Source organism: Acipenser ruthenus, chromosome 15 (assembly GCF_902713425.1).
Source record: "Acipenser ruthenus chromosome 15, fAciRut3.2 maternal haplotype, whole genome shotgun sequence".
Classification (NCBI taxonomy): Eukaryota; Metazoa; Chordata; class Actinopteri; order Acipenseriformes; family Acipenseridae; genus Acipenser; species Acipenser ruthenus.
The window spans coordinates 9,619,155-9,645,839 of record NC_081203.1 but is presented as its reverse complement, the minus strand read 5'-3'; the positions used below and the strand labels follow the sequence as shown (position 1 = coordinate 9,645,839).

Sequence of the window (26,685 nt, the reverse complement as noted above, 5' to 3'; positions counted from 1 at the left end):
TGTTTATATTTTATTGAAAATCCTATTATTTTACAGGCAATCCACATAAATGGAATAAAACATTCACATGTAGTTTAAAAACACGTTATATAGAACATTGTTTGATTGGTTGAGCCGGACAGTGGCAGGAAATGATGAGAGGATATATAAGGGGGTGCATGAGTGACAAAGGGGAAGACAGAAAGATAGCGAGAGAACAGTGAGAGTGACAGCGAGGAGAGACTGCAGTGAAAGCGAGAAACATATTAATAAAAGGGTTTATTATTCTGGTGGCGTGAGTTCTGGCCCCTAACAGGAATTCTCTGTTTATTATCAAGAAACCTTAAAAAGTCTCCCTGAGTCCTGCTTTATAAACCAGACAAAACATTACAACTGGATTGCTTGTAACGTTTAGTTTCTAGGCTATCGCATCGTCTCTTAAACACTGAGAAGAAAATAAATTAAGTGAATAAAATAATCTTTAGCACAGTTATTTTGGTTTCTCAGTTTAGAGTGCAATTTAAAATATATTGCATTTCAGTCCTTATTTGCAAAGTAAAACAAGTTTGTTGCCAATCAAGTCATTGGAAGCCTGTTCATGTAACAGCACACAGTTACAATGGAAGCCTATTCCTCATGTAACAGCCCACAGTTACAATGGAAGCCTATTCCTCATGTAACAGCACACAGTTACAATGGAAGCCTATTCCTCATGTAACAGCACACAGTTACAATGGAAGCCTATTCCTCATGTAACAGCACAGTTACACTGGAAGCCTATTCCTCATGTAACAGCACACAGTTACAATGGAAGCCTAATCCTCATGTAACAGCACACAGTTAGATCAGCTTCTCTGTTTGTTTCCTTTTTTTCCAGTCATTCCTGGTGTTGCAGACAGCAGCAGAGTCAAGACATACACACAAAAGCTCAGATATAGATAGACATTGCCTTTGGGTCCTTTCAGGGGACTGAGGCAGCTGTTGCTGGCATTTCCTAGTGTGCTTATATAGTGTGTTGCCAGTTGTGCTCAATGCATTTTTGAGGTGAACACCCAAATACCAATTTTTCCCTAAAAGCAGGGTGTATTTACAAGCCTTGAAAACACATTTCTATGACATTTCTGGTTTCTCCAACATGCTGGGAGCAATAGACTGCACACATGTGCTGCTAACCCCTCCAGCTCATTTCTGAGCATCTGTATAGGAATAGGAAACACACCTATTTTATTAATGTGCAGGTGGTTTGTAATTGTGCACAATTTAGCACTGCACCACTGACTAACTTAAATAAAAACAGACAGTACACATTTGGCTTATAGGTTACTAGTGATAATACAAATTAGTGGTATAATGCAAAATTAGTTCCTGGTCCCTTGATATTTATATTTTTACATAACGTAATATGTAGCCTACCCAAAACCCATTAGTGCTATTTCAGCGCAATGATTTATATATTTAAAATACATTGAGCACTATACATGTATGTGTGTGCGATTTTATTGTAACTTTTTTAAACCCGACACATCCTTATGTCATACAAACATGTCGGTTTAGCGAGGGGCTACTGTATGATTCTGAAAAGCTTTTTGCATTTTTTTTTTTTTATTTGGGGTGAAGGTGGGGGCCCTACTATAGAATCTGATGGGATTAAACTGCCTTTCACTATTCAGTCGATTTGCAATGCTAGAGATCTCTGCCTAAGAGGACACAACACATATTTAAATTGATGTATTGCGGCTCTCTTCATTAACCATATTTTCTCTTAGTACATACGACAAAATGTATACTTTGAGAACTGTTGCAATGACAATGCAAACTGTGGTATGTTTGCGCTGCGACTGGCCCATCTTAGTACATTTACCCCTCAGTGTCTTAGGAACAGTGATGTCTCTTCCTGGCAGAGTCAAACTACTTCCTTGTGCAGTCTAAGTTTTTGATTTCAAATAAAATCGTGCTTGATGGATGTTTCTATGGTACTGCTCTGTAGAAAGAGGCAGACAAATGTTGAACCTGCTTCCTGCTTTGGGGACTGCCCAGTGTAGATCTTCCAGGCTGTCTTTATCTATTTATATTTAAGCAATGTGTGATTCTATTGTCTGGCCAGTCTGTCGTAAATCAATCAATCAATAAACCAATATACTTAAATATCACGCCTTCACTGCATTTCCAATCCCCCTCTCGGACTTTGCAATGGTTCCTTCCGGGAGTCAGTGTCAGTGCAGCCACCCCGCCTTCCATGTCCATCAATGCTCTGGTCTCACCTCTGGAGGGCGTGAATCTGGGCAATGGGCTAAACTGAGTGACCCATGCACAACCAACTCCCCTCCTTTACTGTACTAGCTATGTGTTATGTGTGTATGTGTTTTTCAATAAAACATATTCACATTCTCTATTAACATGTGTATACAACCCAGACAATGAGAACAACTTGCTACAATGAGGAGAGCACTTGATGCTAGCACCAACGTGAACTGCAATTTCAGCTAAATTATACACAGCTCTGGGTGGAGTGGTATTACTACCTTGTGCAATATACCTATTAGACAACCTCTTGACAGGAAACTGGAGCACAAAACCCTGTCATTAAACCAGTAAGCATTATAATCTTATAAACAGATCACACTCCCCATTACATGAACATGGTTATGATGTGCTGTGTAGGAATCATGTCTTTGTGTTTTTAACATGAGGAATGAAGGTGTGTGACCGCCATCTGATTATATTTGAAAACCTGATAGGTAACTAAACCACCCGGAGAGCACTCATTACATCCTGAGATTGAAAAGCTGCAGCATGTTCCTTAGGTAGCGTATCAGTCTGATAAACAGTGAAGCCCCCCATTGTCTTCACATAGAATGCCTCCCTGTCTGTGTTACAAGGATGTTAACTTCATGCACAACAGCCTATACAGGATGACTAATTCCAACAGGTTTCGATTCTCTACAAGTGCGAGTTATTATGAGAATTCTTACCTCAGTCACGTCTCTACTTAATAAAATTGTCAAAACCGGGATCAAATTATTTTTAAACTTACTTTTCAAAGATAGTTATACAGTAGCTAGTTGAACTGAGGGGAATTGAAGAGTGTACATTTTTTAAAGGTGTACTAGTTATGGTTTTCAAACATTCGTACCATTTAATAGCTTCAGAGTCATTTTCACTTCTCCAGTCGTCCCAGAGGTATGGTAAAGCATATTAAAAAAAACATGGCAAACCATGGTAACTATGGTAAATGTATTATATAACCATGGTAACTATGGTAAATGCATTATATAACCATGGTAACTATAGTAAATGCATTATATAACCATGGTAACTATAGTAAATGTATTCTATAACCATGGGAAAACTGCCAATGTTGAAATGTACTATGGTACACTTTTATAAGGGATGGTTGTCTTGCAGTACTTTTAGAAATACTAAACTAAACTTCAATTCAAAGACAAAGACCAGTTTGTCATTTAATTTAAGTTTCTTTTAGGTTTTCTAAATTTCGCTTTTATGGATGTCTTATATTGCTGTATATCGTTTATAAATTAGGGAGGCTAATCAAGTAAAATATTACATGTAAGTTAGCTTCAATCAGTTTCATTATTTAAATGGATGAAATCAGATCTGCCTGGTAAACAAAATATATTATAAACCAAATAAAATGTTGGACTGTCTCAGCCTATCAAAATACAGCATTTCAGGGCCTGCTAGTGTAAACAAAAGGCCTCAGTTCTGTGTTTTAAACAAGCAATATAAATCCACTTTAATTAAAAAAGTAAACAAAGATGTATCTGAGTATTTAGGAGCCTGACAGCTCTGTTGTTAATACTATTACAATGTAATTCATTCTAGACCCATCTAAATAAATGCAGGTCTCCTCTTCACCTCCCTGAACTGCATCTCCCCAGTTTAACATTCAAATTATAATTCTCATTTCCAGGGGTTGCATTGGTCCCCACAGAACATTGCGGGAGCTCCTGTTAGTCAGTTGAACTGTTTTATACTTTTTATATAAACAAAATACTCTATGGACTTCCATGGATTTCAGTCATGAGGAGCAGTAAACAAGCCACTCCCCCGGGAGCTCATGGGTAATTCAGCTACCCTCATTAGTGAAGTAGCACACAGTACTCTATGAATGTTCATGCTGTACCCTCTATATATCCCTCTCCAGTACACAGCTACCCTCATTAGTGAAGTAGCGCACAGTACTCTATGAACGTTCATGCTGTACCCTCTATATATCCCTCTCCAGTACACAGCTAACCTCATTAGTGAAGTAGCGCACAGTACTCTATGAACGTTCATGCTGTACCCTCTATATATCCCTCTCCAGTACACAGCTAACCTCATTAGTGAAGTAGCGCACAGTACTCTATGAACGTTCATGCTGTACCCTCTATATATCCCTCTCCAGTACACAGCTAACCTCATTAGTGAAGTAGCGCACAGTACTCTATGAACGTTCATGCTGTACCCTCTATATATCCCTCTCCAGTACACAGCTAACCTCATTAGTGAAGTAGCGCACAGTACTCTATGAACGTTCATGCTGTACCCTCTATATATCCCTCTCCAGTACACAGCTAACCTCATTAGTGAAGTAGTGCACAGTACTCTATGAACGTTCATGCTGTACCCTCTATATATCCCTCTCCAGTACACAGCTAACCTCATTAGTGAAGTAGCGCACAGTACTCTATGAACGTTCATGCTGTACCCTCTATATATCCCTCTCCAGTACACAGCTAACCTCATTAGTGAAGTAGCGCACAGTACTCTATGAACGTTCATGCTGTACCCTCTATATATCCCTCTCCAGTACACAGCTAACCTCATTAGTGAAGTAGCGCACAGTACTCTATGAACGTTCATGCTGTACCCTCTATATATCCCTCTCCAGTACACAGCTAACCTCATTAGTGAAGTAGTGCACAGTACTCTATGAACGTTCATGCTGTACCCTCTATATATCCCTCTCCAGTACACAGCTAACCTCATTAGTGAAGTAGCGCACAGTACTCTATGAACGTTCATGCTGTACCCTCTATATATCCCTCTCCAGTACACAGCTAACCTCATTAGTGAAGTAGCGCACAGTACTCTATGAACGTTCATGCTGTACCCTCTATATATCCCTCTCCAGTACACAGCTACCCTCATTAGTGAAGTAGCGCACAGTACTCTATGAACGTTCATGGCGTATCCTCATTAGATATGTGGTTAATTTACTGGTAGCAACACCAATATTAATTATTATTATTGTTATTATACTGAACAGTAAAACAAGGCTCCTTTCTATAAATAAAACCTAAACAACTGAATATTTCATTTAGAACAGACATACCCACATGGTTTTCCTTCATCATTCCATCTGCAAAAAGGAAAGAAAAACAATGTAATTATTAAACAGTATTTAACATTCTTAAGTGAAAAAAGCACCTGTAACTGGGGAATTAACTGAGCCAGCAGCCTGCTGAATATGTCAGCTATTTGGAAATAGTCCAATGATATGGCTATATGTTCCAACAGGCCTGTTCTGTTAACGCAAGTAGAAAGAGATCGCAAGCTGTTTTAATGGGTGCCAAGGCTGTTACTAGGTTTTAATGTCCACATGGTTATTTAATGAATTGCGACTTTAAACATATTATTGAAGAGGTATAGAGAATATGTATGGGGCAGGTGTAGCAAATGTTTCAAGTGGGCAATTTGCCTACAGTGGAAAACTGTGGCTATGGCTGCAGGGCGGGCCTGCAGAGTGAAAAAAAAGTGGACAGCTGACGGCACTTGTTTCAGAGGATGCGAGTGCGAGTGCTCATCTCTCCTGAGTCAGTTCGGGGGTTGCAGCGGTGAGCCAGCTTGAATAATAATCGGACATTCCAAAATTGGGAGAAAATTGGAAAATGAATCAAAATAATTGTTAAAAATAAATAAATAAAAAAAGAATTACAAAATTGATGTGACTCAAGTGGGAGAATGCCTGTTTACATAAGAAAGTTTACAAATGAGAGGAGGCCATTCAGCCCATCTTGCTCGTTTGGTTGTCAGTAGCTTATTGATCCCAGAATCTCATCAAGCAGCTTCTTGAAGGATCCCAGGGTGTCGGCTTCAACAACATTACTGGGGAGTTGGTTCCAGACCCTCACAATTCTCTGTGTAAAAAAGTGCCTCCTATCTTCTGTTCTGAATGCCCCTTTATCTAATCTCCATTTGTGACCCCTGGTCCTTGTTTCTTTTTTCAGGTCAAAGAAGTCCCCTGTGTCGACATTGTCTATACCTTTTAGGATTTTGAATGTTTGAATCAGATCGCCGCGTAGTCTTCTTTGTTCAAGACTGAATAGATTCAATTCTTTCATTCAATTCTTTCTGCATACGACATGCCTTTTAAACCCGGGATAATTCTGGTTGCTCTTCTTTGCACTCTTTCTAGAGCAGCAATATCCTTTTTGTAACGAGTTGACCAGAACTGAACACAATATTCTAGGTGAGGTCTTACTTATGCATTGTAGAGTTTTAACATTACTTCCCTTGATTTAAATTCAACACTTCTCACAATATATCCGAGCATCTTGTTAGCCTTTTTTATAGCTTCCCCACATTGTCTAGATGAAGACATTTCTGAGTCAACATAAACTCCTAGGTCTTTTTCATAGTTCCCTTCTTCAATTTCACTATCTCCCATATGATATTTATAATGCAAATACAGGTGGAGCCAAACATCATTAAGAGAGCAAAAGGGTAAGCCTTTCACGGAGAAACTGAAGCTCTGACAGAAATTTGTCCAGACACCAAAACCCAAGCCGAACTGGACAAAACAAAAATAGTAAAATATATTTTACTTAAATTACTTTGTTTAATTCTGATAGTAGGAGAAACTGCATTTCTTCAACAAATGCACAAGTGTTGAGAGAAAACAGATTTTTTAAAAAGTTACAAATATAGTTCCAATATTTTTATTTTATTTTTTTAAGTGAACTCGAATTGTATCGTTGAACACTTGCGCAGGGACAATGTAAAATGCTGTGTGTCTTGTGCGGTATCGAATCCAGCCAGAATAAGCACATTGTTTTGAAGTGAATATCTCCAAAAGCTAACATGTTGACACATGAAAGGGGATATTTATATCAGGCAGTCAAAAATGACTTTTAGCAAAATGCTTACATGTTGAAGTGTTTAGTGCAGTAGTCTGTTCGTGTTAATCAGTTGTAAGAAAATTAAAGCTTGTTGATGGGCACTCGCTGTATGATATGAACACAGTCAATAGGTCTGGAGCAGGGAATCCAATTCCAGACACTTTTCACAATCCTGGATGCTTTTCCCCAATTCCAGGATTTAGGGATTGATTTTTATTTATTTTTTTAATCCTGCGATTCCATTTTTGTAATAATAATATTGTGATTTTGCTTTTATTAACAATTAGCGGTCCATTTATTCAGCGTGTGTCAGGCTTGTCAGGTCCAATTTATTTTCACATGCGCAGTTTATTTTAGTCGCGCTGTTTAAAAGTATTTTTTTTCACAGTAAAACAGGTTTAAAAGGCACTGCATATCAACAGGACACTCAGTACTGCATCTCAAGCCCCGCCCCACCCCTTGTTCGCTATATTTTTCACATACCTCTTCATCATAATAATAATAATAATAATAATAATAATAATAATAATAATAATAATAATAATAATAATCTTTATTTTATATAGCGTGTTTCATAAATATCGCAAGCACTTAAAGTGAAAAACTGAAAAAATAAAACAAACATACACAATATATAAAAACAGTTAGAATTAAAAATACAATGACAATAAAAGTCATAAGAATGCCAATTTAAATAAATGAGTTTTGAGGCGGTTTTTAAAAATAGACAGAGAATCAGAATCACAGATCTCAGAAGGAAGTGTGTTCCACAGCCTAGGAGCATAGGAGGAAAAAGCCCTCACCCACTGTATGCAGTTTAGTCAGGGGGACAACCATAAGGCCGGCATCGGAGGACCGCAAAGACACTTAACTGATTAAACTACTAACACTGAACATTTAAACTCCAGAAAGTAAACTTACCTAGTAAATACTACACATTTCTAAAAAGATGCAACATCGTACAATGACAATCTTGAGGTTTTTTTTTTGTTTGTTTTTTTTTAGCCCACAGACTGCAGTAACCAAAGTCCTGCTATTTAAATATGTAAATGATGGCTGGGTGTTTATAGAGTTGAAAGGAGATTCAACATTGTTGATTCAATTGCTAAGTTGTAAAGTACTACAACCTGGTAAAAAATCATTACAGGATTTTTCTCACGTACCATGACAAGAGCTCATATCCCCCGACGCGAGCTTGCGTCCCCCCTGACGAGAGCTTGCGTACCCCAGTTTGAAAACCACTGGTCTAGATGGACGGTGGGTTTTCTATCATAACTGCTTTTAGGCTGGCATTAGTATATGCAGTCGAAACTGTGTCCACAATCCAGTGAGACAGCCGCTGCTTTGAGAGGACCTGAGCCAGGGTTCTTACACCATGACAGACGAAGAGCTGGTCAGACTTACGCAGAGCTCTCATCCTGTCAACATAACATCTCAATGCCTGAACCGGGTAGAGGGAGTTCAGTCTTTGATCCTGCTCCGAAGAAAAAGCAGGGGTATGGAAAGCCTCTAGCTCCACTGACTGATTTAAGTGGAAAGCCGTAACCACCTCAGGGAGGAATGCGGGGTTCTTACATAACGATACCCTGTTTCCGTTGTTCCAGATGTGCATACAGGCACCGTGCACAGCTCACTAACCCGCATAGCGGAGGTGATGGCTAACAAAAAGGCTGCCTTCATAGAGAGGTATTTCAACTCTAAGGAATGCATAGGTTCAAATGGGGCCTTAGTGAGAGCCTCCAGTAAAATATCTAGACTCGACTCGGGGAGGACGTCCTTTCTAGGTGGACATAACCACCAAGTGCTCTTCAGAAAATGGGTCGCCAAGAAATGGGTGCCTGGGGACACCGAGTCAACAGGGCTGACTGGCTGCCAGGTACACTTTCAGCGTAGAGGGGGATTTACCCGCTTCCAGCAGTTCTTGCAGGAATTGCAAAATAGCTGCTATAGGGCAAGAGATAGGGTCATGTAGGCAACCTTGTGGAGGAGGCCCTAGCATTCTGCAGTGTACATACGACCGCGTCCGAGAGCCCTAAAGCGGACAGACAGTCCCGTTCAGGGTCCATACTTTGAGTCTGCCCGGTTCTGGGTGCCAGAGAGTGCCTCTTGTCTGACAGAGATCCAGGCGTAGTGGGATCTCCCTGGGCTGGCCTTGTAATAGCTGGCAGAGAGTTGAAAACCAGATTCTCCTGGGCCATCGGGGGGCCACCAGGAGAATTGTCGCCTTCTCTTGGAAGGCCGGGAGCATTATGGTATTGTCAGGAATGTGTACAACAGCGTCTTGGGACACTTGTGGGCTAGGGCATCGACGCCTAGTGGACCGCTGAAATGGTGGAGGGAGAACCATAGTGGACAGTGAGTCTTTTCTGCTGTGCTGAAGAGATGTGGGGAAGCTATAAAAAAGGCAAACAAGATGCTCGGATATATTGTGAGAAGTGTTGAATTTAAATCAAGGGAAGCACTGTTAAAACTTTACAATGCATTAGTAAGACCTCACCTAGAATATTGTGTTCAGTTCTGGTCAACTCGTTACAAAAAGGATATTGCTGCTCTAGAAAGAGTGCAAAGAAGAGCAACCAGAATTATCCAGGGTTTAAAAGGCATGTCGTATGCAGACAAGCTATTCAGTCTTGAACAAAGAAGACTACACGGTGATCTGATTCAAGCATTCAAAATCCTAAAAGGTATAGACAATGTCGACCCAGGGGACTTCTTTGACCTGAAAAAAGAAACAAGGACCAGGGGTCACAAATGGAGATTAGATAAAGGGGCATTCAGAACAGAAAATAGGAGGCACTTTTTTACACAGAGAATTGTGAGGGTCTGGAACCAACTCCCCAGTAATGTTGTTGAAGCCGACACCCGGGGATCCTTCAAGAAGCTGCTGATGAGATTCTGGGATCAATAAGCTACTAACAACCAAACGAGCAAGATGGGCTCAATGGCCTCCTCTCATTTGTAAACTTTCTTATGTTCTTATGAGAGTAGAGCTGCCATTGTGTGGTCCAGTGGTTAAAGAAATGGGCTTTTAACCAGGAGGTCCCCGGTTCAAATCCCATCTCACCCACTGACTCATTGTGTGACCCTGAGCAAGTCACTTAACCTCCTTGTGCTCCATCTTTTGGTTGAGACGTAATTGTAAGTGACTCTGCAGCTGATGCATAGTTCACACACCCTAGTCTCTGTAAGTCGCCTTGGATAAAGGCGTCTGCTAAATAAACAAATAGTAAGGACCATGCCTCTAGAGGAGGTCCACCACCCAATTCACTACTCTGGAAGATTAACAGCCCGAGGGATAGCAGGTTCCATTGTGCCCAAGTCAATAATTGGAAGGCTATGCGATGTAACCCCGGGAACTGAAGTCCTCCCTGGCGGTTGACATACGCCACTACTGACATGTTGTGCATCCGGCCCAGGACATGTCTCCCTTGGAGCGGCAGGAGAAAATGCTGGAGAGCAAGGTGAACCGTTTGCAGCTCCAGTGCATTTATATGCAGGGATGTCCAACGGCCCGACCAGGACCCACAGACTCCTCTAACGGCCCAGACCGCTCCCCAACCTAAGATGGATGCATCTGTTGTCACCATCTGATGGCTGTGGATCACTGCCATTCATAGACCTTCGTGCAGGTGAGAGGCTTGCCTCCACCAGCGCAAGGCTTCCCAACATGCGCGAGACATGGTCAGCCGATGGTGTCTGTCGCCTTTGACACAACACCAGAGGTACTATCGATCCCTGTTGAAACAGGGATAGACAATTCTGTATGGTGGCCACTCGTCATCTGACAGGTAGGCTCGCATTGCAAGGGAGTTTATTTGGAGTCCCAAATAAACCGTACTTTGCACCGGTACTAACTGGCTTTTGGCATCGTTGAGGGTGACCCAACCTCGACAGATGCTCCGTCACAATTGCTGTGTGGGCTACTGTTCCTTCCTGCGACTGGGAAAAGATCAAGCAGTCGTCCAGGTAGTGCGGGGGGCTAAGGAGAGGCTGAATGGCAGCACGGAAAACTCGAAGACGCTTCCCTGAATGACGAAGCAGAGATACTTTAATGTGCGTGGGACGAATAGGGATGTGAAAATACGTGTCCTTAAGTCCATGGTAGTAAACCAGTCGCCCGGCCAGACAGACTGCAGAATGTGAAGGTGTGTGACCATCTGGAACCTCCTCTCCCTCAAGAGCCGCCATCCTTCTTCTGCACCAAAAAGTACCTTGAGTAGAACCCCTCCTCTTGGGAGGTGGATTCTACGAGGCGGATAGCTTGTTTGAGAAGTAATGCAGCTACTTCTTGCTTGAGGGCCAAGACCTGGAGACGGTCGCTCATGGATGTAACCTGTGATCCCTCGAAAGGGAGCAGGACCTGTGCGGAACTGAAGCGCATAACTGGTGTGTACGGTGGCGAGCACCCAAGTGTTCGAGGTGCAATTGCTCCAATATTGCAGCTGGTGTAGTGTGAAAGGGTGTGTCTGAGGCCGCAAGCCTTCAGGGGCCCTGCTTGGGGCCCCACGTCTGATGCTCCCCCGTCCTTGTGAGTGGGCCCGGCTGTTAGCTGCCGCGGAAGCCGGAAGGCGATGCCTGAGGTCACCATGCGGGGCAGTGGGGATCGGGACTGTCCGAGTCACCATGTGCCACAGGTGGATGCTAGCATCTCGTTCTACCTCGCACCGGAGTACGGGAAGGGAGCATCAAGGCTACGTGCCGAGACACCTCATGTTCTTGGTGGGAGCATTGTAATATCTCATCGACTGCTGGCCCGAAGGTATGGCCGGTAGATATCGGTGCGTCCAGCAAGGGTCATTTGTCCACATCAGGGACCCTCGCTTGGGACAGCCAAAGCTGCCTGCGAGCTACTACAAGGCTTGCCAGGCTCCAGCCCAGGGCCTGTCCTTGGAAGCCAGAAATCTGGAGCAGCGTGCTTGATACTAGGCGCAGCTCTGAAGCCACCTGTTCAGGGAGGAATGCTGACTGCAGTATGCCATCTAGGTAAGCCGTAAGGAGGCCTGCCATGTTAGCCAGGCGCATACGACACATAGGCCTTTTTTAAATAGGCCTCTGTTACCCTGCATTGACCATTAGAGCATGCAGGGTCCTTACGTAAACCCCCTACTGGAGGGCTGCGATGGTCGAGTCCATTGGTGGGAATTCCGCCAAGCCCAGGGCCCCCATGCCTTCTAAAGAAGCCAGAGGGGTTGCTCGTTTCACCACACTTGGTGCCGAGGCCGGGTGGTTCCTCTTCCAGGAAATCAGGGAACAATGAAAAGGGCTGAAGGCATGGCAATGAAGCCTGCGTCCTGAAGACAGACTGGCGCTGTTCGGGCGCTGCGTCCAAGGTACCTGGAGGAACTTGGAGGCTCGCTCCATAAGTGCCGGGATCTAGATTGGAAGAGGGGAAAGCCCAGCGTCTGAGGTTGCCTTGGAGCCGGGACCCGTCCCGAAAGTTAGCTCCTGGACATCTCGTCCTCATCCTGAAGGAAGGAGTTACCATCCCAGGAGGCCACGATTGAGATTGCGTCCTGGTCTTCCTCAGCCACAGCCAAGCCTGGCTCTGAAACGTCCCGGGCGACCACTGGTAAGAGCGGGGTCAGTTCCGAGGCAGGTACTAGCGGAACAGGGGGTTGGGCCTGCTGCCTGGCCAAATACTCCAGGACTTGAGCCATTTGTTCCTTCAAGTCAGAGATGTCCTGTGCCTGCTTTGACTGTTTCACCCGCTTCGCACTCTGCGCAGGAGACTTAGAGCGGCTGCAAGCATGAGGCGCCGGAGACTGAGCTCAGGGAATGCTTTGCAAGGGGCTCTGGGATAGATGGAGGATGGGGGAGACCAGGGCTCCCAGCGCCGCGGATGGCTCAGCCGAGCTAGCTGGAGAAGCCGCACCAGTGAACCTGGTGAGTCTGCTGCATAGGACCCGAAGATAGAATGCTGCACAGATCTCGCAAGACTATCTAAATAGTCTATAATGTTTCTTTAATTCATTAAAGGAGTCATTGTGTAAGGTAACAAAGTTACATTTTGTGTGCAAATGTCACACCCATAACACTGGAATTGCCCATCAGTTTTAATGGACCTTAGTGCTGCTTTTGATACAGTAAAGCATAACATTCTACTTGCTTGTTTAGAGCCTATTAGATATTTTTGGCCCTGTCCTTAGTTGGTTTAGCTCTTATTTCTCTGAGAGAAAGCATTTTGTCTCTCTGGGTGGCTTTAGGTCTGTTACTGGGACAGTTTCCTCGAGGGTTCCCCAGGGCTCCATATTGGGGCCTCTTATTTAGTATATATATGTTCCCACTTGGTCAAATTCTTAGACATCATGGCGTGAATTTCCACCTCTACGCTGATGACACTCAGATTTACTAAACCGGACATTGAAGTGGCTGTTTCCGTGCTTACTAATTGTATAACTGATATTAAACTTTGGATGCAACAAAATGTTTTGCAATTGAACTGTGATAAGATTGAGGTCATGTTACGAGGTTCTCCGCACCAACTGCGTACATCTAACAGTTTAAGCATGGCTATCAATGGTGTACAGATGAGCTTTGCTCTAAAATGAAAAAATTGGGGGTCATTTTTGACCCTAGCTTAACTTTTGAGCTAGATGTCCTTTTTTCATGTTAGGAATATCGCCCGGCTACGCCCTGTTCTCTCTATGCCTGCTGCAGAAAAACTGGTCCATGCCTTTGTCTCGTCCAGACTTGACTACTGTAATGCCCTGCTTGCTGGGGTTACCAAGAACACCCTCAACAAATTGCAGTATGTTCAAAACTTAGCCCTGTTCTGGAATCCTTACACTGGCTTCCTGTTAAGTTTTGCATTGAGTGTGTCTCCCCCTTACATAACTGACCTTTTGTCTATTTATAGCCCTAGACACAATTTGCGGTCCACCGATGTTGGACTCTTATGTGTCCCCACGACCAGTGGGTGATTGGGTCTTCTGTTGCTATGCCCCTAGGGCTGTGGAATACCCTTCCCAAAGAAATTAGGGACTCTGAATCGTTGGGTGTTTTTAAATCTTGCCTTAAAACTTATTTATTTAAACTGGCTTTTTTTTTTTTTTTTTTTAGATTTAATGTTTGATATTTTTCTTATTGTTTATTTTTATTTTTATTTTGTGTACAGCACTTTGTGATGACTTGTCATGAAAGGTACTTTATAAAATTATTATTATTATTATTATTATTATTATTATTATTATTATTAAAAGTTGCCTAGAAGAGCAAATTAGGCAAATTCATGCTGGCTACTCAGATGACTTAAAACAACCATAAAATGAATGGCTGTGGAGCATTTGAGATTGAATATATCATGTTTTCACACAGAAATAAACTCTGGTTCTATAGAAGCGAGTACCACAGAACCTTTCCAGTTTAAGCCAATGTAATCAAGCTCTTGCCTGCAGGGATGGCGTTTTTGCATTCATTAGTTTTAAGCTAATCTAACCCTTTTAGTTTATGATAGCTGTGCTGTGGAGTGAGCAGTGACAGTATAACATGGTGTCCTGCTGGGATCCAAGAATAGCAATGCCTTAAACAGCAGAAATGTTGAGATCACTGAAAAAAAAGAAATGAGGGCACAGCTGTGGAGTTCTGTGGGCTAAAACGTAAACTCAATATGTCATAGAAAATTAAATCACAAAGCTGCATATGATTTGCTGCCCTGCTTTATGATTTAAATGTACACTGTACTGATTTATGACTAGGTCATAGCTCTCTGTTGCATTTTTTGTCTGAAAGCCATCAATCTGTGTTTGAAATCTTTTAACGCAATAATGCTTCATTTAAAAGAGGAAATGTACAATCAGTAATGTGCCTATTGTTTTATGTACTACAAATAAATGAGTCTATTTTTTAATGATGAAATCAGTGAGTCCCTAAAAATTGCATGTGATTTGTTTAAGTACCAAATACCAAAATTAGCAAATAATTTACTACACAAAAAACCTTTAATTGAAAATTGAATTTTAATTATTGAAGAGTGCCATCTGGCAAGGAGAACTAGTATTACTTCAATTTTTTAAATGTATTTTTGATGTCTAATGATAATATTCATTTTTGTAGTTCACAGCAACACCAAAGAAAATGTTTTTAAATGAGAAATATATAAATACTGGTAAGCGCATGAACTGGTATCTCTGCTCGTATAAATACTGTACACATTCATGTTAAATATTTTGAAATAGAAAACATTATAAGAAAAGCTACGCTATAATGGCACAGGACATACAAGTATTTTTTAAATGTTCATGGATCCTCTAAACAAGAATAAACAAAGATCAGTTTTAATTTATCAAAAATCCTTAAATAAACCATATATTGAAACACTAACTGTTAACGCATCTGTGACAGTGGGTTGCCCAGCCTGAACAGAAAGAAATAACAGAGAGAGAGTAAGAGAACACCAAGATAGCCGATGCTTGGGTGCTATAATTTGTTTGTTTTGAGTTTGTAGTATTTTTGTTTAAACCTTTTTTTTTTCTTCCTGCAGCTCTGTGCTAGGTCAGTAGGGGGTGCTACCCCAGCACTCCCGGCATAGTGGCGGGCGGTCAAGGCTGGTCAGCAGCAGAAATAGTAAACCCCAAACACAGAACTTCAATTTTTTTTTTTTTTTTAAAGATTTAGTCGTTGCCAATTTTTTTTTATTATTTTCTCTCAATTTGGAATGGCCAATTATTTTATTATGCTCAGCTCACCGCTACCACCCCTGCGCTGACTCGGGAGGGCGAAGACGAACACACACTGTCCTCCGAAGTGTGTGCCGTCAGCCGACCGCTTTTTTTCACACTGCGGACTCACCATGCAGCCACCCAAGAGCTACAGCGTTGGAGGACAACGCAGCTCTCGGGCAGCTTACAGGCAAGCCCGCAGGCACCCGGCCAGACTACAGGGGTCGCTGGTGCGCTGTGAGCCGAAGACACCCTGGCCGACCTAACCCTCCCTCCCCCCGGGCGGCGCTCGGCCAATTGAGCGCCGCCCCCTGGGAGCTCCCGTCCTCGGTCGGCAAAGGAATAGCCTGGACTCGAACTCGCGACGTCCAGACTACAGGGCACATCCTGCACTCTACACAAGTGTTTTTACTGGAAGCGCCACTCGGGAGCCCAGAACTTCAATTTAACCCTTTGCGGTCCATTTATTCAGCACGTCTCAGGAGCGTCAGGTCAAATTTATTTTCACACGCGCAGTTTATTTTAGATGCGCTGTTTAAAAGTATTTTTTTCACAGTAAAACAGGTTTAAAAGGCACTGCATATCAACAGGACACTCAGTACTGCATCTCCAGCCCCGCCCCGCCCCTTGTTCGCTGTATTTTTCACATACCTCTTCATAGTCGTGCATACCGATAAATCATCTCCTGATCACTCGTTTTATCACCAAACTCCGCAATAATGCGATCCAAGTCATTATTTTATTACTATAACATCTCAAAAAGCGCTGCAAATGTCCGTGATATTCTTTAAGCGCTGGATACAGAAGCAGCTATCTTGTTTGTTTATGTCCATGTTATCTATGTGGTGCCTGGGCTATGTGTATTGCTGAGATCCGCCCCTTCTCTCGGCTCCTATCAGTCTCACTCAGCCATTGAATGGTTTTCTCAGCTTTTTCCGGAAAAAAACGTCTAGAGACCTGTTTTTTACATCTTTTTGATAATGTCGGACAGGGTCCGATATCGGACCAGAAAGGGAAAATTGTAATGTCGGACCTGGTCCGACATAGGACCGTAATGGGTTAAAAAGCCTTGATGTACTTTTATTCAACAAAATAAATAAAAACAGGAACAAACAAAAAGTTTAGACAAAAACTATACAAACTCTTCAAATAAACAAAATATAACACCCAAACATTGGCTATCCCGGTGTTCTCTTACTCTCTCTCTGTTCAGGCTGGGCAACCCACCTTCACTGAACTATCTCCTACACACTCTCTCCAAACAAACACTCCTTTGTTCCTTCTATACCATGTGGCCAGGGGCTTGATTGATTCCATCAATCATCCAATCACCACCTGGCCACATTCCACAATCTTCCATTCAAACTTCAATCACTCAACCAATCAGACAATCAGACAATGAAACATTGCCATGTGGCTGGCAAGTGTGCTGTCTTGATTCAAGCTTTCTTCACCAAACTCTCACACACACACCCGTGCATCCATGGGCAAAGCCTCTGCACTGATGTGTAATGAGTTCAAGCTATGTGAAAATCAACATCTAAATTAATTCCTTCATAATGTAAATCGTATGTCTATGTCCGTTTTTGACTTTTCCTAAATATATGAATTAAATATCCTGACCCCGTTTGATAGCCAGAATCGCAAAAATGATAAAGTTATAAACAGTTCTACCTAGAACCGCCACGTGGGTCAATGTGACCCATGCGTTACAATACATGTCTTTTTTTAATATAACGTAAGATATTCTATTGTTTTTATAAATGCAGCAAACAAGACACGCCTCCTCCTCCCAGCACACGTTTTTTTTTTCAAGCCTTTGTTTGTTTGTAGACTGACTATGAGACAGAGATTGCTATGATTGTGGATTTGTCAAGATGCAAACTCAGTGAAAGCCTAGTTGCTTATTTTTCAATGTACCTGGGAAACAACAATCCTTCGTTTTGTTTCACAAATGCAACTGGAAATATATCAGAAGGAAATATTTAATCTTGAAAGTAGTCATTTTGAATGGAGTACGGCAAGCTGCACTCAGACGCATACAGCAAACTGAAATGACAGATAGGATAACAACTTATGAGCCTAATATGAAATGTATTTTATATATATATTTTTTTATATTACTTTTACAGGTTTGTATGTAGAAGTTTACACAATAGTGTTCAATGGAACTGCGTCTGTGTTTACAACACAGCTCCTGGATGCAGGCACAGTCAGCTGGCAGACGTGTACGCTCCTCCATAGAGTACAATGCAGCCGTCATACCGGAAGTAGTGTTATATTTTATTTTTATGTAGCATTAGAAACAATGATTCTGGTTTTATAGTTTTGTATGTACATATACCCATTTACACCTGTACACGGGTATATGTACATACCTGTTTCTTTTGAAATGTATATTTTATTATATTTTTTCACAGTTTGTAGTCGTGCAGTATATGCGCTCATTTTAAAAATAAAGCCTTTTATGTTTAATTTTCCATTTAAATACAGTGTTTCTGAGATGCAAATGTTAGATATGATGTTCATGAATAAAACCTTTCAGTTGTATCCGATAGTATTTTCATAACGAAGCAGTTTAAAAATGTATGGGTCAAAGTGAACCATGTGGCGGTTCTAGGTAGTTCGAAAATCTGGCGGTTCTAGTGTTAAAATGGACACAAGCTGGGAACACATTTTAATTATGTTGATGATTTACCATGATTAACCATTGCCACCACAGCTAAATCGAACTCCTACACATTTTCATTGTCAGATAATGGAGTTTGAGAACTTGGTTTTCAGAACAGATTGTTAAGGTTCCTTTTCTTGCTGCTTACCCTGAATTATAATATGATCTAGTCTGGTGCCAGGCCTGTCATCAGAGACGCTCACGCTGTATTCAATTTAACTGTCATCAAATGAATCAAAGAAACCCAACAACAAAACTGGAAGCACAATATCTAGCAGCGTCCTGCTGATTCCGGGTTGGAATTTGGTGTAAATTCCAGCAGGGCAGTGACCTCAAGTTCTCTCTTCCCAAAGTGTTCTCTGACCCAGGAAGCAGGAATCAGTAAGCTGACTTTCACCCCAGAGTTCACTTGTGCTCCTAAAGCACTGCTAATGTGCTGCACTCACTCAGACAAGGCACAAAAGCATAGAACAAAGATAGGCAAGGACTTGCTTCAGTATTAAATCTACAGCTTTGAAGACAAGCTGAGCAATTACTTCAAGCTAGGTCGTGCTCATCATAGCTTCCTTTAAGATTAATGTTGTTCTTGCGAATTCTCAAGTTAATGTAGAGAGGCCCTCCAATACATGGGAGTTCTTTCCTCTTTGAAACTTACTCGACAGTGTCCTTCAGTAAGCCAAACGGAAACGTGCCTGCTACTGTGCCAGCCTGTGTCTGTGTGAGTGGGGGAGGTGGGGGGACTTTAAAGAGGCAGATTTAATATACACATAATCCTCTTTTATCAGTATTGGGGGAGTGCATGGATAAAATATATGGGTTAATGGTGGTCTTTTCTGCTAGACTACATAATTTTATTTTTTATATACAGTGGAGGCAGTGGCATGGAGGGATGCACATCCCCACCGGAGAATACGGTGGAGGCAGTGGCATGGAGGGATGCACATCCCCACCGGAGAATACAGTGGAGTCAGTGGCATGGAGGGATGCACATCCCCACCGGAGAATACAGTGGAGTCAGTGGCATGGAGGGATGCACATCCCCACCGGAGAATACAGTGGAGTCAGTGGCATGGAGGGATGCACATCCCCACCGGAGAATACAGTGGAGGCAGTGGCATGGAGGGATGCACATCCCCACCAGAGAATACAGTGGAGTCAGTGGCATGGAGGGATGCACATCCCCACCGGAGAATACAGTGGAGTCAGTGGCATGGAGGGATGCACATCCCCACCGGAGAATACAGTGGAGGCAGTGGCATGGAGGGATGCACATCCCCACCGGAGAATACAGTGGAGGCAGTGGCATGGAGGGATGCACATCCCCACCAGAGAATACAGTGGAGTCAGTGGCATGGAGGGATGCACATCCCCACCGGAGAATACAGTGGAGTCAGTGGCATGGAGGGATGCACATCCCCACCGGAGAATACAGTGGAGGCAGTGGCATGTCACACATTAGTGTTTTGCATATATCTAGAGAACCGCTTGTCTTATTGTGATGAAACTTGCCAAGGACCTTTGTTAGCACAAGTAATTGACTAATCTTGGGGTATATATAGGGCAATATATAGGGCAGCAGTGTGGAGTAGTGGTTAGGGCTCTGGACTCTTGACCGGAGGGTCGTGGGTTCAATCCCAGCTGGGGGACACCGCTGCTGTACCCTTGAACAAGGTACTTTACCTAGATTGCTCCAGTAAAAACCCAACTATATAAATGGGTAATTGTATGTAAAAAAATAATGTGATATCTTGTAACAATTGTAAGTCGCCCTGGATAAGGGCGTCTGCTAAGAAATAAATAATAATAATAATAATATGGAGGCTGTCTATCTGACTGACTTTCAGTATGTCACAATTACATTTGTCTAGATTACTACTTATCCAATTGTAAATAACCTTGTTAAGGACATTCTTCAGCACCACTTATTGACAGCATCAGCTTAAGAATGAAAAAAGAAAACGTTAGGTTATTATCATAACGTTAGGTTACGGATGTAACCCTGGTTCCCTAAAAGAGAAGACAACCACCAACAATACTTTTGGGACATGCCTGCCACAGGTCAGGTATTTATTGACAATGTTATGTCAGAACTGCCAGTAGGCCCCTCCGGGGAGTGAGCCAGCATTAGTATATGCAAGCGAAACTGTGTCCACAATCCAGTGAGACCGTCGTTGCTTTGAGAGGGCCTGACCCAGACAACGACCTTGTGGAGGAGGCTCTATTGTTCTGCAGGGTACTGACCGTGTCAGAGTCCTAAGGTGGACAGACGGTCCCGTTCAGGGGCCAGATCCATAGTTAGAGTGCCAGAGTGTCTCTCGCCTGACTGATGAGATCTGGGCGTAGTGGGAACTCCGAAGGCTGGACTTGCAGTAGCTGGCAAAGGGTTGAAAACCAGGATTCTCCTGGGCCATCTGGGGGCCACACAGAGAACTGTCGCTTTCTCTGTCTGGACCTTCTCTAGGAAGGCCGGGAGCAACATTATTAGTGGGAATGTGTATAAGAGCATCCTGGGCCACTTGTGGGCAGAGCGGTGGAGGGAAAACCATAGAGGGCAGTGAGTCGTCTCTGCCGTGGGATATAGATTGACTTGGGCCTTCCCGAAACATTCCCAAATGTGCTCTACCTGAGGGCTCTACCAGTCGCCATGTAACCTCGGGGACCGAAGTCCTCCCTGGCGGTTGACATACGGCACTAACGACATGTTGTCTATCCAGACAAGGAAATGTCTCCCTTGTAGCACCAGAGGAAAGTGTTGGAGAGCAAGGTGAACCGCTCGCAACTCTCGCGCATTTATGTGCAGGGATGTCCAACGGTCCGACCAGGACCCCAACCTGAGTTGGATGCATCTGTCATCACCACCTGACGGCTTACACCTTCGTGCAAGTGAGAGGCTTGCCTCCACCAGCGCAGGGCTTCCTAGCATATGCGAGACACTGTCAGCCGACGGTGTCTGTCACATTTGGGATGTAGACAGAATGCACTGACCCACGCCTGAAGCGGGCGCATATGGAGGAGCCCCAGCTGGAGGGCTGATGAAGCCACGGCCATCTGACCCAGCAACTTGTGACACAACACCAGAGGTACTATCAACCTCTGTTGAAACAGGGATAGACCATTTTGAATGGCAGCCACTTTGCACCGGAATGAATTGGCTTTTGGCATCGTTGAGGGTGAGGCCCTGCCTTGACAGATGCGACTGGGAACAGATCAACCAGTCATCCGGATAATTCAACACCCTGATCCCCTGCAGCCGCAAGGGGTCTAGGATGGCATCCACACACTTTGAGAACATGCGGGGGGCTAAGGAGAGGCTGAATGGCAGCATGGAAAACTTGAAGACGCTTTTTTGAAAAGCGAAGAGCAGATATTTCCTGTGTGTGGGATGATTAGGAACATGAAAATACGCGTCCTTTAAGTCTTCAGTCGTGAATCAGTCACCCGGATGGACAGACTGGAGAATGTGACAATGTGTGATCATTTGTAACCTCCTCTCCCTCAAGAACCCGTTGAGGTGTCTCAGGTCTAGGATGGGGCGAAGGCTGCCATCCTTCTTCGGCACTAGAAAATATCTTGAGTAGAACCCCTTCTCTTGGAAGGTGGGTTCTATGAGGTGGATGACTCATTTGAGAAGTAACGTAGCTACTTCTTGTTCGAGGGCTGCTCACGGATGCAATCGTGATCCCTCGAACAGGAGGAGGACCCGCGCGTAACCGGTGTGAACAGTGTCAAGCACCCAACAGTAGCACCAATATTGCAGCTGGTGTTGTGTGAAAGGGTGGGTCTGAGGCTGCAAGCCTTCAGAGCCCTGCTTAGGCTGCTGAGGCTGAAGTGGAGCCTGCTGCAGGGGCTGCCTAGCAAGGCGGTAATACTTCTTGTAGGAATGCTGTTGCATTGGGGCCCTACGTCTGATGCTTCCCTGTCCTTGTGGGTGGGCCCGGCTATTGGCTGCTGTGGAAGCCTGAAAGCGATGCCTCAGGTCACCACGCGGAGCAGTGGGGATCGGAACCGTGTGATGTATGATGATGAAGATTATTATTACTAGTTATCATTACTATTTACTGTCAAATATCATTGCACCTGGATTATCGTTGTCTGTTCATTGATCACTGCTGCATTCCTGCACCTGTACACTGTACACCTGAACGCCGGATCTTAATAGTAAAATATCATCGTGGGGAACTGTAGCTTTAAATACAGTCACTGGGAATAGGACACTGACAAGATAGACAATACAAATGCATCCTTTGTGCCAGGAAAGGGTTTTCACATGTGGTAGGGATAAAGATGCATTAACAAAACCATGGGAATTATATTTCAATATTTAATTATTTAAATATTTAGCCAAGTGTCTGTTTTAAAGCCTTATAGCTTGCTCACAACTTTGATAGATTTTAATATGTCACAAATAAGGTACAGACAGTTCAAAGGAGATTGTTGTATGGACACAACTGCCTATCCTTGTAAAACATCCTTTAGTTATATAAAAGTCCCTGTTTACAGCTTTAAAGAAATGCCACAACTGGCAGTGCAGTAAAATGACCTAGTTTCCCAGTGGCCCAGAAAGTATAGAAACCAATCCCAAGGTCCCCTAGTTGAGAGTGATGAGAGCAGACTGTCTTGCATGATTAAAGGCTATGTCACAGCTCACTGGAGACTCTGCTTTTCATGCCACCCTGATGGCAGTGAGCTACGTGCCTGCATGTCAGGAAGCCAGGCACATTAAAGGCACGCTGCAGACACAAGCTACTCCCTTCATTTACACTTACTATTTATCTAATGTGCATCACAGGCCAATATACTTGAATATGAACTGCATCTATTCATATTGTAATTATTATCATAAACGGTGGAATAGACTTCTTACCATTTCTTTCAGGAAAAAAATATAAAATAAATTATATATATATATAATTTATATATATATATATAATTTATATATATGCCAATTGGATGTGGCAGCAACAATTCAAATGAATCAGTCAGACGGAGGCCATTACACACAAGTGTGTGCCACACACTGTCCAATCCTTGTATATGTTCAGATATTAATTTTGAATGGGGGTGGGAGTGTCAGTTTCTTGAACAGCTTACAATACCCAGTCAGGCTAAATCTCCTGCAGAAAAATGTAAATGTGCTGCTGACCCTGCTCACGTGTATTTATGCCAAAGGCATTTCTCTTTTGTTTTCTGTTAAGCAGGCAGTAATGAACTAAACGCCACAGCTTACTAGAATGCATGACAAGGTTCTACATACATACTTGTTTCTGAAACGGTAGGACCACTTTACAGGATTATCACTTCATATTTAATTCATAAGAACACGAAAATTCTGTTACGTGAATTTATAATATTTTACAGTTTTATGGCAACAGCCTTCTATTTATATATATATATATATATATATATATATATATATATATATATATATATATATATATATATAAACACAGTGAAACTCTGATACAACATACTGCCTTGGGACTGTAAAAACAGTATGTTATAACCGAGGTATGTAATAACCAGATACATGCACATACCTGCCGCACAAAAATCAAAACCTAGTACACTGCTAATTGATTAATGTACATATACAATGCATGTAGTAAAAAGGTTTATTACATGCTAGTTTCTGAATAATAGAAAAATTGGGCCACCAATTATTTTTTTATGAAAAAGAAACCTAGTAAATGACACGGAAAAGAAAAATAAAATTCTGAGAAAGGCATACCAATTGACATAAATATACTGATGCACAATGAAAGTTTTACATCAATAGCTCATTAGGCACATACATAATGTTAATTTACATTTTAAATAGTGAGCAGATAGGTTTGTTGATTGTTTGAGTAGTATTATTCCTTGGGTTAACAAAATACTGAGCTCAAATGTGATTTCATAAAAACGCCAGGTGCTGTGTGTTTGGTATCGAAGTTGAGTTCAAATTGCCAAAATGAGTTAATTAAGAATCTGTACAATAGCATTTGACATGATTTTAATTAACGCAAGAACAGCGAGAGAGATGGCCAGCCCTACCTGAGTAATGAAGATCGCCTGGTCGCTATCGGCATGATTGAAGGCGGCCTGTCTGTGAGAGAAGTTGCCCGGAGAATGAGAAGTTCTGCTTCAACAATCAGCAGACTAGACCACATAAACCAGGAAACCGTCTGTGTGAGGGACAGGCCACGTCCTGGAAGGCAGAGGGTCATCACACCGGCCTAGGACTGTTATGCTGACTGTTGTGTCGTTCAAGCCAACTGGTGGGGCGGGGGGGAGTGTGATGATGTGGGGAGGAATCTCCTTTAACACAAGAATGCCTTTGGTGCAGATTGAGGGCAACCTTACTGCTCAGCGACACATTGACAAAGTCCTTGAGGCAACCGTTTTTCAGTTCTTGGAAGCCAAATCAAGAAGTGTCGATTTTCCAGCAGGACAATGCAAGACCACACAGTGCTAGGATTACAATTGCACGACTTCAGAAAAAAAGTGTCTGATGAAGATCTTTTTGTGAACTGATACTGCATTTTGGTAAAGGTTTTGAAGGAAACTGTTGACACAGAATGCACGTTTCAATGGTTGCGTTCTGTTACCCAGAGCTTGCTGCACTGGCTGCTCTTGGCTGGGTTCTTTGTGACGTCACATGCAGCTTCTAGAGAAACGCCTTCTCCAATGCAGCGCAGCAAACATCCTAGATTTACATTTGTCTGGATTATCAACCTATACTGAGTCAGTTTGATGTCATTGATTAACATTAACTTTATTGTAACATTATACATTATTTATCACAGATTTAAAATAATTGATTTATTTATTTAATATAGCGTTGACAAGGCTGTGCTATAAGAACACAACCAATGTCTCAATTAAAATGAGCAAAGACAAGCGACTGCAGCAGGATAGCCAATTATCAAAGTAGTTTTGTTTAAACAAGTTATTTACAGTATTCATATTTTCTTAGGTATGTGAAGAAATGTGTAATAATCATTAGTAACAAACAGCATTGGAAGCTTACTTGTGCAATGTCATGTGACATGTAGCTATAAATCCAATAACATATTTTGGTATTAAAATACATTTTTAATGGTGTTGCTATACATATTTTATTTATCGGGTGAAAAAATGAAAAACTCATCTCTGCTCTTAAATAATATCCATGTATTGGTACATGGATTCTAGGATCAATAAGCTACTAACAACCAAACGAGCAAGATGGGCTGAATGGCCTCCTCTCGTTTGTAAATTTTCTTATGTTCTTATGTGTTTTAAACAATAAGACCGATCATTTCCTAATTCTGTTTACTAGCAGCTGAACAAAGTATTTATTTATTTATGTATTTATTTATTTAATTTTATGTTAAAATGTTGCAACAAACTGCAGCACCTGTTGTAGTATAACAGTGGTTAGGGCTCTGGACTCTTGACCGGAGGGTCGTGGGTTCAATCCCAGGTTTGGGACACTGCTGCTGTACCCTTGAGCAAGGTACTTTACCTAGATTGCTCCAGTAAAAACCCAGCTGTATAAATGGGTAATTGTATGCAAAAATAATGTGAAAGAAAATAATGTCGTTGTATGTAAAAATAATGTGATATCTTGTAACAATTGTAAGTTGCCCTTGATAAGGGCATCTGCTAAGAAATAAATAATAATAATCATAATAATAATAATAATAATAATAATAATAATAATAACAACAACAACAATAATAACATAGAGTGTACAACTTTAGGGTGTTATTTAAAAAAATCTGATTGTCTTTATAAAAAATAAAAAATAAAACTTATAAAAAAGTTATTTGGGTAGTAAAATACAAAATACCAAATGTTGAAATCATTCTGTGAAAGGAAGTGTGGTTTGTTGGTTTTAGTTGTGTGAATTACAGTAATTGAAGTAATTTACATAAGTCTTCATTTTCTGTAAGCCTTTATTGTATAACTTGCATGATGTACTGTAACCGTGATATTAAGGTTACCGCGGTTTTTATTTTTAACGGATATCATACTGTGCAAATTTTATACTGTCCCATCCCTCCATGTGAGCATTTCAAAGATCCGATTCTTTTGTTTTCATAGCCTGGAAGTTGTTGTTTCCCTATCGAATATCCATTTACAGAGAGCGAATGTAAGTCTTTTACTTTATCTTTTACCTTCTATGAGCCGACCTGCTAGTGTTCACTGTTTAACCCTTGCCCCTCTGTATTTGTGACGGATTTCAACACGAGCAGGGCTGATTCTGCAGGAATATCCCACACGCACACAT

General features: G+C 42.1%; 1 protein-coding gene across 5 annotated transcripts in view; it reads right to left on the bottom strand.

Annotated features, from left to right (window-relative positions):
• LOC117422123 (nuclear receptor subfamily 6 group A member 1-like) overlaps positions 1-26,685 on the bottom strand; it is a 216,344-nt gene that overhangs the window by 81,503 nt on the left and 108,156 nt on the right. For 4 of the 5 annotated variants that reach the window (XM_058987152.1, XM_058987153.1, XM_058987150.1 and 1 more), the window contains exon 3: positions 5,318-5,344. The exons of the other annotated variant lie outside the window; for it this stretch is intronic. In XM_058987152.1, the coding sequence (XP_058843135.1) occupies positions 5,318-5,344 (27 nt within the window). The remainder of the gene's footprint in view (positions 1-5,317; positions 5,345-26,685) is intronic. 5 annotated transcript variants of the gene reach the window in all.